This window comes from Pleurodeles waltl, chromosome 3_1, assembly GCF_031143425.1.
Source record: "Pleurodeles waltl isolate 20211129_DDA chromosome 3_1, aPleWal1.hap1.20221129, whole genome shotgun sequence".
Taxonomy (NCBI): Eukaryota; Metazoa; Chordata; class Amphibia; order Caudata; family Salamandridae; genus Pleurodeles; species Pleurodeles waltl.
In genome coordinates, this window is record NC_090440.1 from 763,300,893 (window position 1) to 763,318,505 (window position 17,613).

General features: G+C 43.7%; 1 protein-coding gene across 8 annotated transcripts in view; it reads right to left on the reverse strand.

Annotated features, from left to right (window-relative positions):
• The window catches only part of FAR1 (fatty acyl-CoA reductase 1), a 416,046-nt gene that overhangs the window by 183,248 nt on the left and 215,185 nt on the right, over positions 1-17,613 (reverse strand). For all 8 annotated transcript variants that reach the window (XM_069223563.1, XM_069223560.1, XM_069223562.1 and 5 more), the window contains one exon: positions 3,723-3,790. In XM_069223563.1, the coding sequence (XP_069079664.1) occupies positions 3,723-3,790 (68 nt within the window). The remainder of the gene's footprint in view (positions 1-3,722; positions 3,791-17,613) is intronic.

Genomic DNA, 17,613 nt, shown 5'->3' on the forward strand with positions numbered 1-17,613 from the left:
GCAGGGCTGAATGCACTTGACTAGCCAGTGAGCTACCCTACTTTTGAAAGGGAACTGCCTTTGTGTTTTTGAAAAAATGACAAACAACTGTTTTGTTTTACAAAATGGCTTTTGTCCTCTCAATGTAGTAAATGCAGGCCCTCAGTGTGGGAAGGGTTCTTTTCTACCATGGAGTCTGGGTGTAGGAAGAACACAGGGAATTCAACTGTCTGGTTGAGTTGGAAAGAATAGATCACTTTGGGTTACTTCTAAGAACTATCCTGTCAGTGTGAACATTGAAAAAGGGCTGCTGCAGTGTGAGAGCTTGTATCTTGCTCACACGCCTGAGGGAAGTGAAACAGAAACCTTACTTTTCAAGGCAAAAATTAGAGAGGGCAACAATGAATGGGCTGAAAAGGGACCTCATGAGCCTAGCGAGGACTACACTGATTACAGGACATGACTTTGGGCATCCTAGGAGGGATAACGCTCTTAAGTCTATCCATAAATGCATTATCAATAGGGACTATGGATACTGAAGTGTTCCCTGTTCGGTAAGTATGCTGCCACTGCAGCCAAACTTAAATAAATGGATGGTATGCCAGGTCTTAGCGTTGCAAGTGAAACAGATAACAGACAATGTCCTGCACTGCTTACTTTAGTGCATCAATGGGTTTGGGTGGGCAGTAGTGGAACAACCTCTTCAACTTTGCCAAATAGCAGGCTTGAGAAGTGGGACGGCGAGCCTCAGAGGATGGACATACAGTCAGGAGGCAAACTGAGGTAGCAAACCCTAGGAGCTCAGGAGCCAGTTGGCCAGGTTGAGCTGCCTAGTACTGTGATGCCAGAGTGTGCCCTGGTGTTGAGCAAGGTCGGACCAGTTGGGGAGCTTCTCATGAGGGACTACAGACAACTCAAGGAGGGTTGTGAATCATAGCTACACCTGGCCCCTGTGAGAGCCACTGGGACGATGGTGCGGGAGGTCTACCAAAGCTTCTGAATCACAGCACTGGGAGTGGCACAAAAAGCATAGGTAGCTATCCCTAACAAGTTCATTCATAGTGCATTGCCTCAACACTGGAAAATAGGGGAACAAGAATTTGGGGTGTTAGCGTCGATACTTGGGGAGTACATGGCTCCCCGTTTTTGACGATAGTATATGAGTGCCAAGTTGTCTGCTGTGATCAGGACTGACTAGTGATGTATGTGGCAGAAGAAGACTTTCAGAGCCAAATGAACTGCCAGGAAATGCAGAAAGTTTATGTGGTAGGTCTGCTGAAAGTGTGTCCACAGACCCTTAACAGTCATGTCCGGCAGATGCACACCTCAGCCTGTGAGAGGTATGCCCATGGTGATGGTCACCTGGGGAACTAGGTCTAAAAAAAAAAAACCTGGCCCGCATCAGATTGTCACTGCTACACCACAGCAAACAACAATGGGTGCTGACCGAAATCAATACTGGATCTTTCCACAGACCTTCTGCTTGTAATCACTGTGCTGCCAGTCACCCTTGGAGCGAACAAATGTGTGAGAGGGTGTGGGGGAACGATGGTGATGCAGGAGGTCATAATGCTGAGGTGGCACATCACTGTTCTCACTGTGAGATGATCATTTGGCTGAAAAGCAGCAGGAGCAGAAAGGCTTGGAACCATGCAGGACTGGGATAAGCTTTCCCAGTGACTGAGTTTGGGATTACCCCTAGCAAAAACTATATTAGCAGGAGTTGGAGGTGGTACTTCTCCACACAGATGGTGAAACCCAGATCGTGGAGGAGATACAAGGTGATCTATGTGTGAACCAAACACTACTGCTTGCACTCAGCCAGTTGTCGAGGTATGGTAAGATGTGGACACCACTTCTCCAGAGATGAGCAAGTCATTTGGTTAAAACTCTTGAGGCGATGGTTATGCTGAGGGGCACAGCCTGAATTGAAAGTGATGTCCATGTACCAAGAATCTGAGGGAGCTGTGATGTGCTGGGTGGATTTGGATATGGAAATAGGTGTCCATCAAATCAAGGACAGTCATGAAGTCAACTTGCCGCAATAGTGTAATGAGGTCCTGGAGCGTGACCAGGTGGAAATGCTCTGACATACTTGTTAGGGGGGCGGAGGTCTAGTATTGGCTCGATTGTAATTCCCAAGAAAGGTGGGGTCAAAGTATGGGAAGCACAACCCTTTGCCGTGTTGCTGAGGTGGCACCGGCTCCAGGGCTCTCAAGTAAAACATCAGATATCTGTGGTTTTCTGGTGAAAGGGATTTTTTTTTTTTTTTTTTTCTTCAAATGGAGGTATTTTTGGTGGTGCAGCAGTGAGCTCCGGCCAGTCAGTAACACTACTCTACAAAGGACAGAACCCATTGATCTAAGGTCCTGTTTTGCCATTGTGGAAGGCCCGCTGCGGACGTGTTGTTTGCAGTGATTTTCTCCATCTAGGAATGAAGTCTATGCTGTTGTGAGTCCAGCTCCTCCTAAAAGTGTTGACGAATCGGCAGCTCCCCATCCACTGAGTCTGCAGTGGATGGCTCACTGGGCACAGAAGGCTATCTCAGCTTTGAGGCAGTCTGACACAGATCAGTATTTCAGCTCAGAGGTGCCCATCAGTGTCGGCCCGGAGACCCACAGAGGTTGGAGAGGGACCAGGCTGTGTCGAGGTGGAACGTGTCTGGCGCGGCTTGCTTAACATTAGTGCCAGAGTCAAAGTCAGCTCCAAAGCCTTAGGTTGGTTCCAGCCATGGCAGGGAGGCAGAAGTGGCCTGAAAGGCAGTTTCCTCGACTGTCAATTGATGCCCGGCTCCCGAGGGGCAGTGATGGACTTGGTGGTGTTTGGGACCTCAGAGTTTGAGGAGGAAATTGGGTTCCTGCCTCAAGGATGTAACTTGCTCGACCTCTGCCTCTGCTTACGCTTTCTCTTCTTCGACATTTTCCCCATAAATGTTGGGAGTGGGGGTGGGTATTGTTGTCTTGATGCTCTTCCATGGCGCATTGAAGAAGCAAGCAATCACACCAGTTCTGGATGGCCTGTTTTGGAGCAGAAGGCAAGGCAAGTGGAGCAGAAGGTCTGGTTATGGTCCGGTGACAGACAGGTTGTAAACTGCGTGTTGATCTGCCAACTAGTACTTAGAGCGGCACTGTGGAAAGCAGCGAAAGGGCTCCCCCCCCCCCAAATCATAGTGCTCGCATTCTTGAGTACTGGACCAGCTGGAAGAGACAAGGACGGCAAGAATCCAAAGACGCATAGTTATAACAAGAAACCCTACAGTATCAATGTTTTGGCTACGATGCTTATAGTATGAATATTTTACAAGTCTTTCGAATAAATGTCCACTACATGATGGAGGTTCTAGCAAAGCATTCAAGTCATAGAAGACTTGCTCAGAAAAGCTAAAATTAAGTAGCCTTACCTGGAACACGAGTCACAGTTAAAACACATTTTTAAAGCTAGGTACAGTTTTAAGGACGACAACTAAAATACTTCTGTAATTAATTTTCTTTTTAATGAGTTTTCCTACTTTAGCAGGCACCTTACTAGCAAAGAATATCCACTCGCATAACATTGCACTCAGAACTTTACACGTTTCCAACTTTAGACACCCAAGAATGTGGATTACATTTGTATAAATTTTAAAATACTAATATTTTTTAGTATGCATAATTTTTTGCAACTACGCTAAGCTATCTATTAAAACCAACTAAGCTAAATAAATGAGGCATGAAATGGCTTAAAAAGATAAATAAATCTCATACCAACTTCACCCCAGTGAAAAGGATTGGTGCCGCCTGTTGTGCAGTTATACACTATTATGTTCCTCGGTCTGAAAAAGTATTGAAGAGAATAAATAATGTAAGTATGCAGTTTACAAAAGTAGGACAACCTTACACCTTAAAAGCATTTTCATTTTCATTTCCTGGATCTTTTTCAATAATCTATGCAGTAGGAACGTTTCAGAGAAATGACTCAACTGAGAGTACAACAAAGTTCTAATTCTACCATATCAGCAATGACAAAACCATAAACCTGGACCAAACTCTTGAGGAGAGGTGGCTCATAGAAAGCAATCAACATAGTATAGTAAAACATCACAGTGAGTTATTCTCCCCACCCAAAATAATTGAACAAGATCTTGATGTCATTTTTCATATGTTCTAGTGCCTGTAAAGGTTGTCTCACACAGACACTACATAATCTATAACTGTTGTATTCAAATGAGGCACAAGCTATCGCAGGCTCAAATTACAAATGAGCAATACTTTTAAGAGGAGTAAACATCACTTCTCGAAAGCAAGTAAGAAGGTGAAGCAATGACTCTTCAAATTTGCCTTTCCCTTATCTACTAGTTCCAAAAATATAGGTAACAAATTTGCTGACAAAAAAAATCTTTGGGATAACTAGGATTCAAATATTGTGTCATCACAAAACAGGGGAAACACTGAGGCAACTTGGAAAAAAAATGTAAATGGTACCTAAATAAAATAAAAAGATGAGGGAAAAGGAAGGGGACTATAGATGTTATGTCGCCATACACATCCCATACCCAAATAAAGGTACAAATAAACCCATATGCATCAAAGTTCTTGACGGAAAATATAAATGATTATATTGTGATAATTGTTTCATAAAATACTTAATTTTATCAACACTTTTAAAGCACACTTCTTCCACCTACAAAGCTTCGAGTCTAAACATACACAATAATTTCCAACTAATGTTGGCTTCCGCACATTGATAGTGAACCCCAACAATGTTAGGAGGTTCGCCATCATCTGGAGGTGGTCCACGACTGTGTGGGGTGAGCCCACTTTCAACAGCTAGTTATTGAAGTATGGGATGACTGGTACAGAAGACCTCCGAAGATGCGCTACAACTTCCCCTATTCACTTTGGTGAACATGTAATCATGACCAGAGAATAGCATTTTTAGCGTCAGGAGACTTAGTGTACAGCTGTGCATAGGCTCAAATGGGGTACACTTTCGAAAAGGGAGGACCACATTTAAATCTCAGTGGCACCAAAAATGAACTTGGTGATAACATGTTGTAAGACTTAAGAAATCTTATCAAAATTGGCAATTTGAATAAAGAAAAAAAAATAGCCTGTAACAGTGCCCAATGCCCAACGCAGGTCCTTCATTGGCCAACGACAAAACAAATAACATCTTAGCTTGCAGCGGGTCAATCTGATGGGTTCTGCACCAAGTCACAAACTCCAGCACTAGCTGAATTTCTTCTGCAGTAAGGTAAAAGGAGAGCATGGCAAACTGAAAATGTTCCTGAAACATTGTAAACCACAAGTAACATCTGTGGGCCTGCAGTAAAGGGATATGAAATACGCTCTACCCTGTCTCCAGGATAAACAAAACCTGGGCCAGTGTGAACATCTTAAATTTGCCCTCCTGCAGGAAGGTGTTCCGAAGGAGGAGATCTAAATTAGGGTTAAGGCCTCCGTCCCTCGGCCAAAGAGAAAGCACCTGTTGCTACAAAACAGACAAACGTTCCTCTATCAGCTGTGTTGATGTTTGACTAGTGCAGCGAAGTAGAAAGGAATGGGAGGGCATGGCACTGCGTGACAATGTGGAATCCCAAGGTCCAGAATTATGTCTGTTACCACTGTAAGAAATGTCAGAGTCTGCCTCTGACAGGCCACCCATGTGTTGCAAAGGACACCACAGCAGATTTGCGGTTGTGGTTGCTGGAGGGGGTGGGGGACTAAGTTGCACATGGTCCCCGATTCCCTGAAAATTGTCTCTTGGTGCTGCAGCCTTGCCACAAAATGGCTAAGCAGGCTGTTGGGCCGGTGACGGTCGTCTGGTGTTGACAGTATTGAAAACCCCTAGCACTGCCACCATATCAGCAAAACTACTGAGGAAACTGTATTGCAGGGGCAGACAGCTCCAGGGAACACGCTGAGACAACTCCCCTTTAAGTGTTCCAGGGCAGTCTACTTTTTCACTAAAAAGGCAAGAACCATCAAATAACATGTCCATCAAAGATGCCTAGACATGCCCAGAGAAGTCTGTAGTCAGCATCAAGAGGTGGCACTGTAGCACCACACTAGCGTCCATTTCTCAACACAAGCAGTCAGTTGTATTGAGGCCAGACTGCATCCCATAGCACAAGATTGTAGCAACCTAGGAGGCAAAAGGCACTGATCGAGCGCAAAGCAAGACGCAGCCAATGCAAACATGAGCGTGCCAAACGTTTGCATGCACTTAGACTCTGTCAGGCATGGTCATGCTGGCACAGTCAAGATGGTATTGACTGTGCACAAAGCAAAAACTAGCCAAATAAAAACAGATGGGTCCCAAACATTTCCATGCACTTAGGCTCAGTCAAGCAGCCATGGTAAAGGCTTTAGTGTTCACCGACGGTGGATGTCTGGAACATCAGGCTCACAGGCATAGGGTGCTGTGTCAAAGTCAGGATTGACTGTGCCAGACTGAGACAATTAACTAACTACCTATTGACTGGGGGCCTAGAACATGGCTTTACCCAAGTGCCTACGAGGGTATTTGTTAAGGTACCTTTAAATGGCAGAGGTTCAGAAGGTCTCTGGACAGGATGAAGAACCTCTGTCAAGACATTAGTTTTAATCTCCAGTGTAGTGAGCTGCAGCCTATCTCACCATAGCAAAAGAGGCACTCTTCAGTGGCAGAACAGGGGTCAGAGATAAGCCCTTTGCCTGTGGAGTTGTCCACACCAATGGCATCCTGTAATTCGGCATACCATTTGTCCTCATCATATTGAGTGGTGACTATGTCCTCTCCACCATAGAAGTTCTTGTCAGAATCTGATCCATAGAGCGGAGGTAAGGTATGATCTCTGCCGCAAGGTAAGGGCAATATATCAGTTTGAAGGATTGGCTATACACTGGACCCCCATGGAATCAAGAGCGCAGCCTTGTCTGAAGTGGAGTCGAAGTTAGCTCAAACACAACTATAGGTAACCGCTCCTCTTTCAACACCAGCAGCGTCGGCACCCTCGTCAATGAGAAAAGAACTGATGAAGAGGGTGGCACTGGAACTGAAGGCGGCACCCACAGCCACTGGGGAACCATATGTGCATTAAAGAGACACAGACGGCATATAAGGTAAACATGGACTTCAAGTTGACACATTTTCATGCTGCTAGTTTAGACCAGTTGGTCTCAAATTTTGGCATAATCCTCAGTTGGTTTTGCAATACAAGCCAAATATCAGTGGTCAATATCCTATATAAACTGCTCTTAAGGTAGGGAGGGAGACCTTTGTACCAGTTTATCACAAGAGGTCATGCCAGCCTGATGCAACATGCACTCTTTTGCCAAGAGTTGATTCAGTGAGATGAGCTATGCCCAGCTGATAATGTGTTTTCCTCCTAATAGCAAACTCCCTTCCCAGCTGAAGGCTGAACAACACAGCTCATCTGCTGTGAACAGGTATGCAGTCAGAATGCCCCAAGAAACTCTAAAGTTAGCCATTTCACCCTCTCATAGTATTTTGCACAGATGTTTCTTTAGGGTGGTAGGATGCAAGAAATATTCTAGAACATGTTATAACTTCATTCTTTTCTCGCTGCTAGCAACATGTAAACATGCTGTTTTAATTAGATTGTGTTTATTATTGACATCATAAGCAACAGGACTGCTGAAATACACATTCTTAATGTTATCTTTATATGTGCTACTCTAAGAACAAAATTAGGTTTGATTTACCACTGTGCCACTGAACCCTTTATGCGACTGTTAGTAAACTAGAAAACACCAACATGACTTGAATACTTAGTGGGTTGTGCGGGGCTGCAGTTCAAGTGGACTTCCTTCCCCAGTGATGATGCACTGAACTAAGTCTTTGCATCCATGGGTTAAGAACCAAATACCTGCAGACCTGGAGGTGGAAAGAGGGGGTCTAGAAACCAGACTCGTAACAGGAGTTGGGACCAGCCCTACTCCTCCCACTTTTCTTTACATCATGATCCCTCACACTCCATTAACGGAAGAAATAAACTGGGAGGTGAGGACGTAAGAGGAAGGACTAGTACTGCTCATAGTTCCTTCCTATTAGAAATGGGGTCTTTGGTTGGCAGTCAGGTTACTCCCTGTCCAAGCAAGGACCCTCACTCTAGTCAGGGTAAAGGAGAATCACACTCCGTTAACCTCTGCTCACCCCCTTGGTAGCTTGGCACGAGCAGGGAGGCTTAACTTCAGAAGCAATGTGTAAATTATTTGTAGCACCACACACTAATACAGTGAACCACTGCAAAATCACAACACACGTTTAGAAAAATAGGTAATATTTATTTAAACAAAACAAGACCAAAACGACAAAAATCCAACATACACAAGTCAAGATATGAATTTTCAAAAGAATAAGAGTCTTAATCCTAAGAAAACAGTGAGAATGCTGAGACACAAAGTACCTGGTTAGCATAAAAAATAAAGCCGCACGGGCGAGCGAGAGTCGGAAAAGTCAGCGATGCGTTGATTCCTTACTCGCAAGTGAGGCCATGCGTCGTTTACTTCTACGGTCGGGTATGCGTCATTTTCCCCCCTCCCTTGCAAGAGAGCGATGCGCAGATTTCCAGACGGGGCACCTAAGATCCTAGGATCCATGCAGTCGGGTTTACTTTGACGCCCAGTGACTATGCGTGGAAAATCCAGTCACACGGTCTCAAAAAACTGCGCTGCGTGGGGTTTGCGTCATTAGCCTCCGTAAGCGAGTGTTGCGCATCGTATCCCCAGCCGCGTTGCGTCGATCTTCAAGCCGTGATGCAGGTGGAGCATCGCTTTCAGCCACGTCGTGGAAGGTGCGTCGTACATTTTCCCGCATGGCATTCTGTTTGTGGATTTTCAGTTCTTCGCTGCCAGCTTCACCTCTCAAGGGCCCAGGAAATGGGCAGGGCAGGAGTCTCAGCAGAGAATCCAGGTGCTGCCAGGGGAAGTCTTTGATTGCCCTGAGACTTCAACAACAGGAGGCAATCTCAGTTCAAACCCTTAGGTTTAGGCCTGGCAAGTGGGTACAGTTGCCAAGTCGAATTGGCAGTTTAAAACTGCACACACAGACACTGCGGTGGCAGGTCTGAGCCATGTTTACAGGGCTACTCATGTGAGAGCACAACCAGTGCTGCAGGCCCACTAGTAGCATTTGATGTACAGGCCCTGGGCACCTCTAGTGCACTGTATTAGGGACTTATTAGTAAATCACATATGCCAATCAGGGAAAGCCAATTACACATACATCGTACATAGGAGAACTTGCACTTTAGCACTGGATAGCAGTGGTAAAGTACCCAGAGTAACACAAACAGCAAAAACAGAGTCCAGTACCCATCGCAAACATGGAACCATGAACCAAAATGTTAGGGGAGACCACGCCAAGGATGCCAAGTCTAATACTTCCCCTTTCTATCCTACTTGTGATTAATTACTATAGTTACAGAGGACAGCTCTTCCTATCACAAACCTCTCTTTTTATGGGAAGCACTGCAAGAGAAAGGACCCAAGAGTCTGTGCCCAGCAAGGACCCAGACACTGTTTGCACTTTCATTAGGTTACGACAACATGCAAACAGCATCTGGCTTCTTGTTGGGGAAAAGACACACAATAAAGAGCCAGACCCCACGAGGGTTCTCGCTTCGCCTTAATAAAAATCTGAGCAGTATCTGTCACCTTTCTGGATAACAGACACAGTTCTGTACCCCAGCAAGGATTCAGACTCAATATGTATTATTTATTTTCTATACCGGCTCCGAATCACCCATATGGATCATCCCAGATGCTCTGGTAGTGGGGTCCCTGTAATATCAAAGTGACATTAACTTTATCGACTTTTACCCTTGAACATATCGAGGTTAGTAAATATATTCATGTTTATCTATACAGATAAGCCCTAATAGCTCCTTAAAGGCAACATTCACCTTCAGAACTCCTGGGCCTGTCCACATATTTCTTACCTCCTTTCACCATAAATATTTCACTATATGTTTGGAAATCAGTAATTTCATACTGCCACATGGTTTCATTTTACACACTAGCGAGGTCACAGCTTCTGTAGCTCAAGGTGTACTAAGGTCTTGCTATTAGCTCAATCGTAATCAATTTGTGACCAAATCCATTTAAAAAGCCGGCCACTACACCTGATTTTTGCCCATTCCCCTGCTAGTTCAGTTCATCTCTGCTTTAAAGGTTACAGAGACAGAGAACACGATTACTCTGATTAAGGCTATTGTGTCCGCCTTATATAATGAGATCTCCTTGTCATGATCCAGTCAGTCCCATCGTCCTTTGAACAAGTACACCTTCAGCATCTGATATCTGTTCTAGAAGCATCCATGCCTATCCTTTATCAAGACATCATTAGTGCTGAAAGATTTAATCAATGTTAAAATAATGCTCTAGATTTTATGATTCCCACAAAGGTTAGCAAAGCCCACAGGACCGCTCTAGCTGCCTGTTAGTGCTCAGAGAACTTGCTAAGGCAAAATGAAGCTGAATTAGAATGGAGAGATTTGTGTTATTATGCGAATAAGGAATCTTACAGAGCCAAATTACACAGATAAAGTCAGATCCAAGTTTTTCCACAACCTTATTATGTGGGCGGTAAAAAAAAAAAAAAGAAAAAAAAAAAAATTCCAATGAGTTCTTTTCAATATTCAACAGGATAGATCAGTCAGTCAAATACTTTATTCAGTAACTCAATACCATAAAAAGTCCATGAAACCATTAAACGTGCATAACAGTACATACAAAGATTTAAAATGTTAAAAGCGCAATAGTTTGGGTAAAAGAAAAATAAAGACTAAATGTATCCATGTTCGGATCTCGGAGAATAAAAACAACTGATTATTCTGAAGCCCACTAATCATTAAACAGCTGTTTCCTAAGTGAAAGAACAACAGAGAAAAAACTTGCAACCACAAAGCAAACCCTGGGAGACAAAATGCATTTGAAGGAACTGCAAAACTGGCTTTACTTGTACAAACCGTGTTTCTCTCAGCAGTGCTACAATAAAACAGTGCCTTAATGTCTAAGTAAAAAAAAAAAATACACAGAAAGATTTAACATGAACCTAGTTAGTTTAAAAAAAAAAAAAAACAGTTGTGGTGGTGGAGGGTTATTAATCACCAAGTAAGATTCTCCAAGTGAGCCTGTTAATTGAGTATATTTTTTACTGCTGGTTTAAGAAACTCACTTGCCTCTCTATCCGCGTCCTGCATTAGAGCAGCATGTTTTTGTTTTTTTTTGTTTTTTTTGCCCCAGCAGATTTCTTTTCCTCATAATTTTTGAGTTAGAATATAACTGAACAACCCACACTCTCCAACATGTTCTTCATATATATGTGCCAGGGGATATAGAGCGCCCCTTCCAGTGAGCGACAGTCCTCTATCACTAGCTGATTAAGTGAAAGGGACGGATTTGCCCAGATTCTAAACCAGCACATGACTGGGGCCAGAGCAATAAAATCTGAGAGGTAACCTAGGCCTAATTGGTTGTGTACCACAAACGAAGGACAGCATGTGGGAACCGCTAGGAGTCTTGGCAAAAAGTTATTTTTTATTACTTGGAGCTCATTGACATGTATATGCCCCCACATATCACACCCATAACTTGCCATCAGGACACATTTCTCACAGTAAACCTTAACTAGGGCCTGCACTGGTTTGGCACTGGGTCTTTTGGCAAATTCCATTGTTGCATCCACCGCTCTCTGGAGAACATCTTCTTCAAGGTCATCTGCAGAACCCAGGATCCCCAATGACCAAATAATAGCCCAAATGTATGGAAAAGTAGCTACTTTGGTTAATTCCACTGTGTTACCGAAAAATGGTTTCCCAACAAATATTTTGACGAACAAACGTCATTGTATGTGACTTAGTATAGCTTATTGCAAGATCCAGTGAGTCCAGGAAAGCGTCCAAAAGATGTTGAAGACCCACTGGTGTCCTTGCAATCAAGACTGCATCATCTGCATACAACAATGCTGGAATTAACTTTGATCCAGCTATAGGAACATCCCTGCAGGAATGTAATACCTTGCCCAGTTGATTTACATATAGAGTAAACAACAGGGGTGCCAAAATGCACCCATGCATTACACCCCGTTGAACTGCCATGGAGCTGTCACTGTACCTTACAGAGGCCAAGACGTTGGGGTATAAATTATGTAAACGCACCTTTTACTCAACATCTATTCACATTTAACAAGTAGGGGCCAAAGCTTAGATCTATTCACTCTATCAAAAGGTAAAGTCCATATGAGCCATGTAAAGACACTCCCCTTTGGCTATGGTGTATTTCCCAACAATGATCTGCAGATTCCAGAGTCACTCCCCCCGTCTCAAGCCATATTGAATGTCGGAAATCACATTATTGCTATCAAGCCACAGTAGTAATTTATCCAGCACTACACTTCCCATAATTTTTGCAGCAGAATCTATAAGAGAAATTGGGCAGTAGCATTGTAGGTCATCCCTTCCTCCTCTCTTATATGTAGGTAGAACAATAGATTTGGACCAAGATTTGGGAAAACCGTTCCTACCAGTCGCATTGAATACCTGCGCTAAAATCCTTGCCCACCTTTGGGGTCGGCCTTGTAAAGGTCTAGGGGGACCCCATCTGGACCTGGTGCTTTCCGTAGTGAGGATGGCCTTATACACTGCTTCTAAGCTGAAGTTCCTGGGGAAATATCACCACCAAGCTCCCAGGAACAATCCCGCCCATTCTCACACCCTATGCAATACATCCCCTGAATGTGAGACACCCATCTGTCAGGGTCGATGTTGCAATGCAGGCTGGAGATCCGTGTACCAGAAAAGAACAGTCTAATCTCTAATCTCCCAGAATTTGGCACGGTTTCCTAAGACACTAGGCAGCAGTAGCTTTTACCAGGCCTGGTCCTTAGTTTTTTTTTTTTTTTTTTTTTAAACATAAGTGAGTCGCTGACTTACATGCTTGCCTGCAAGCCCGTACCTTTTTCTCATTCCTTGCTATTTGCTTTAAAACTCCCAGCAGATTTCTACGCGCCCGCAGCAGTTACTATCAAACCATTTATTCTCCTTTCTATTTTCATATTTCCCTCGAGTCGTAAGATTAGAGATCTGCCCACATAACCTACTAAAGGCATTAGGATACTCATCTGTCATGTTAGTCTCCAAACATAGGTTAATGTCCACTGCATTAACCTGATAGAGACTCTCCAGAAATGTCTCTGAAATCATCTTGTCCCACATGAGTCTCCGTGCCTGATCTCTGGGGCTAACACCACCATTAGAAGGGTCTTTATTTGAATTTACTTCCACACCAGACCAGGTCCAATACTACAAATGTTTTGATCACTAAAACTGTTCCATTTTACACTCATGGACTTAACAATAGAAACCAGGGGTGCCAATACTATGATATATGGTATGTTCCAGTGTAATGTAAGGCCCCTATTTGTGAAAGAAGGCGTAGCTTCAGCCTCCCCGGTCTGCTCAATACAATACAAATTGATACTTGCCAATATATCCTCCAGCAGATTACCCTGCTCGGTGTGTTCAAAGTGTATTACTTAGGAGCGAACATAAACCGACCCTTTGCCTAAGCCACAACCTTGTGAACACAAGTGAACGCTGAAGTCACCTAAAGTTGAACCATTAAATGGCGAGGACTTAGTCTCCCCATAATCTTCCCAAAAATATTTTAGGCAAAGGATATGTTCTATTGGTGCACCCCTAGCGAAAGAACTATAGATATCTGGCACGTTGGGCCTACACTGCTGTGCGCCCCTCGGAACGTTAGATGGTTTATCATTTGATACATAAGGTGCCGCTTCCCCACACCCCTACAAAGATGGTGGAGCACTCAGCACCGCTGACAGAATGTTGCTAGACTGGTCTTTCGCTCACTGCAAGTCTGTGGAAAAAGACCCTCCCACACACTCATGCACACATGACTAGTGCTCTCTGCCAGCATTTCAGGCCCTTCTGACACACCTGGTTATGTCCCCTTGGAAACACAGTTGTTTAGGTGACTGGATAGCATTGCCTTGATCCTATCAAGGCGTAATAATAACGGTGTCAAAAAACCCTTGAGCAAAGACTAAACCTTAAGTAAGAACATGTCCAGGGCTAGATCAACACTGGGAACATCACCCTTATGCAGCTTCCCTGACGCCCCCTTTCTGTTAGGCATCACCTTCTTACTCCTCCCCCCCCCCCCCCCCTTTCTCTCTTTTTTTTTTTTTTAAATTAAATCGGGGGCATAGTAGGGGGAGAGTTAATTACAATGAAAGGATCATCGACACCTGCGTTCTGCGTTTTAGCAAGCAGTTGTATTGATCCTGAGGGCTGGATATCATCCTCTACAGAGTCACCTTGGTGGGTCAGGCCACAATCACTTCTGATGATTTCCATTGAGGGTCTCCTTTCAGTCAGTTCTGTCTCCTCAGAAATTACCCCAGCTGCCCGCACCAAAATGAGTCAATAGTAGTAATAGTATCATCACTGGGGGCGCCCAGCACTAGCTCTCTTTTCCCCCAAGAGATTGTTATTCAGGGACTGCCCGTATCGATTAACTTATGGCCCGCCCTCTTTCAGTCGCTGACGAGCAGAGACAGGCCCACTCTTGGTCAGCCTGCGCTGCACGAAAGCAGCTGCTTTCTTGAAGGCACCGACCGGTGCTAGTGTGATCCCACCTCCTCCACCAGGCATGGAACTACGGGGCTTGCAGTGTGCTCCTGAGTCTCTCCTCACAAAAGTCTTGCGCTGTAGGAAAGAAGCAGACTCCTTGATGGCGCCTGACTGGCGCTACAGTTTGCTCCCACCTCCCCCACCAGGCAAAGCAGTATCTGGCTTGCAGACCGCCCCAGAGTCTCTATCACAAACAGCATAGACCATCGGGCTGCATGTTCTCAGCAGTTCCTGCCCAATTACTGTGTTCTCAACTCAGTTCTTTTATTAAAGAAATCTCTAAAATCCTGAAACAATTTCTTTCAAAATCTAGTGTCTCATTTGGGTCACATATAATGAACACATTTTCAAAGACTAATTTCAGTTCTGCCTTCTTTTACCTTCTTGGGCCAAGGAGACATTTGCTCTAAACTTAAGTGCTTAGGTTCAATTCATACCCCAACAAGAGAGTGCTAGCAGGTGTGCCAGAACTAACCTCAGACCTTACGATGATCTGCAACTCATCTCTGTGTTTTGGCATAGCACCAGGTCAATGGAAAATTTGCTTATTGTCCTGCGTTTGAAAAAGCCCATCTAACACAATTTCAATCATGCTGAATTATCATTGTATCTCACTCTTGCCACATGTGACCAAGACCAATGAAACTTTTATTAACTACCAGCTGTCTATGTGCATTAAAGACCATCATGTTCTTAATGCCTTAATACCCACCAATCTAGTTTCTGCCCAAAAAGGGGCACAGAAAATATATTGATATCTGGTACCAGTGATACCAGACTGATACTAGATTTCAAACCAGTGGCAGTTTTAATTTTATTAGATATTTCGTTTGCCCTTGGCACAATACTCTCCTAGACTCTTGGGTTTTGGAATCAGTGTCACAGACAGGACTTGTTGTCCATGTTCACTTAGCCTTCAGAAGCAACAACTGCATGGGCACTACAGTGCTCAGATGTTCACTATTTATGCTGCCCAGCTGACTGAAATTCAATCACTTGGCTTCTAATTTTATGCCTATGTTGACAAAATTCCATTCATCCTCAGACCAGAAACAAATCTAGACAGGATCAGTTAAAAAAAAAAAAACAGGCCTATGGTCAGTCACCAGTTGGATGAACTCCAACTTGCTTATATTAAATACAAATTTGACCAAAATAAATATTTTGGGGGACTCAACCTGATCTTCAAACTCGCAGCCTGACGTTCGGTCCCTCTCCTAACTCGGTCTTCTACATGGAACATCGGCACCATCTTTGTGATAGGCTGGCCGTCGAAGCTCACATTGATTAGTTCCTTTATGAGGAGTCCAAAAAAAAGAACCTAGACATGGACTACTGTCTTTGTAAAATCACTAGTCCAATTTCAGATTATCTTGAGGCTAAACTGTTTTGTATAGTTTTGTGGGGCTGATTACCTACCTTCTTAAAAGACTAATTGGTCCTGAACACAGCCACTCATGTTATATTCTGCCTCAGCAAAAAGACAAGCATTTATTTCTTCCCTTTTCTGTCTAATGCATCAGATTCATATTCATACGTGTAGTCTTCTAGGCATTTGTCACAAAGATGTACAGCCTACAGCCTTTCCCAAGGAACTCTCTTCGTACCTTATGCCCCCACGAGGACTCTGTTCTAGTTCTGCTCACTAGGTCAACATTAACAAATTCAAGAAAGTTTGCAAAGGAGGAGGGAACTTTTACGTTGTTACTGCCAAGGCATGGGGCAGCCATTCCCCTATAACTACATGCTGAATGCTCCCTTATCAAATTACAGAAATCGGTCAAACCCTGTTTGTTGCTTTCCCAACTGGCCTCAGCTGCATTCTTGATCTTCAGTGGCAGCTTCTTTTTATCAGTGCTAGCCCCTGGACAGTCTTCCAGGGTATCCCTCACTCTGTACCTTCCCAACCCTGTTGGGATTTTTTTTTTCTGGTCTGGTATTATCTGTTGCAGGCAAGGAGTCAGGCACCATTTGTTTCTTTTCTTGGGCCTAGAAAAAAAACTGAAATCACATGTGCCTTCATGATGGGGTACAGACAAACAGAAAAGAAAACATTCAAACAGCGACTGACTTCTTGTAGGAGCTCAGACACTCGATTCCTTCCTTCCACAATAAAAGGGGAATGATCAGCAACGCTGTGCTTGTGCAAGGAGCCAAAAATCTGTTTGGATGTTTAGATAGCCTAAGAAAACAGACATTTCCCCAGTTTGTGTACTTTACACCTACTTGCAATGTGGGGAAAATGGGTAACATCCATGGGATATTCCAGAAAGCTACAGACTGCTGGAATAGACACATTTCTAAACTCAACATGAGGGGGGAGGGGTTAAGAGGGGGAGGCAGGGCGGGCATTTGTCTAAATTACTCAAGAATGCCGAAGATAGTAAATTCACACAAATAATATACTATTGTGTCTATCAGACTCTTCCCACTGCAGACAAGTGTTCGTGTTTGAAGTATTTTTATTAGGCCAGTGATTCCAAGAGGCAGCAATTTGGCTGTGGATTGTATTGTATTTTGCCACTAAATACGGATCATGCATCATAAGATAAAGAAAAATCTAATAAATAGAAAACTGGAATGTATAAATGAAAGCTGTGTATTTTTTATGCACTCCACAATATGAGTTTAGGGATAAAAGATCCACACCACCCTGATTTTTGCATTACCTATAATGCAAGGCGATTCTGAAAAGGTTTCTTCAAAAATTGTTGTGTGGACACTGGCTTGCAAAAGGAAGCAAAAATAGAGAAATTCAATAAATACCAAATGTTTTAACATCCCACACTTCTCCCGATTATAACAGTATCTCATAAATGAAAGTTGGTCTATCACCTGTGAAAGGAAAGTCCAAAGAGTGCAATTATGGAAAGGAGATGACAAGAGCATGGAATTAGATTATTTTGGGATGTGGTTAGAGGACGCATTTGGTTTCTAATCAGCCAGCATCTAGGGAAACCTACCAACCCAGATATTCCTGGAAACTAGAAACTCTG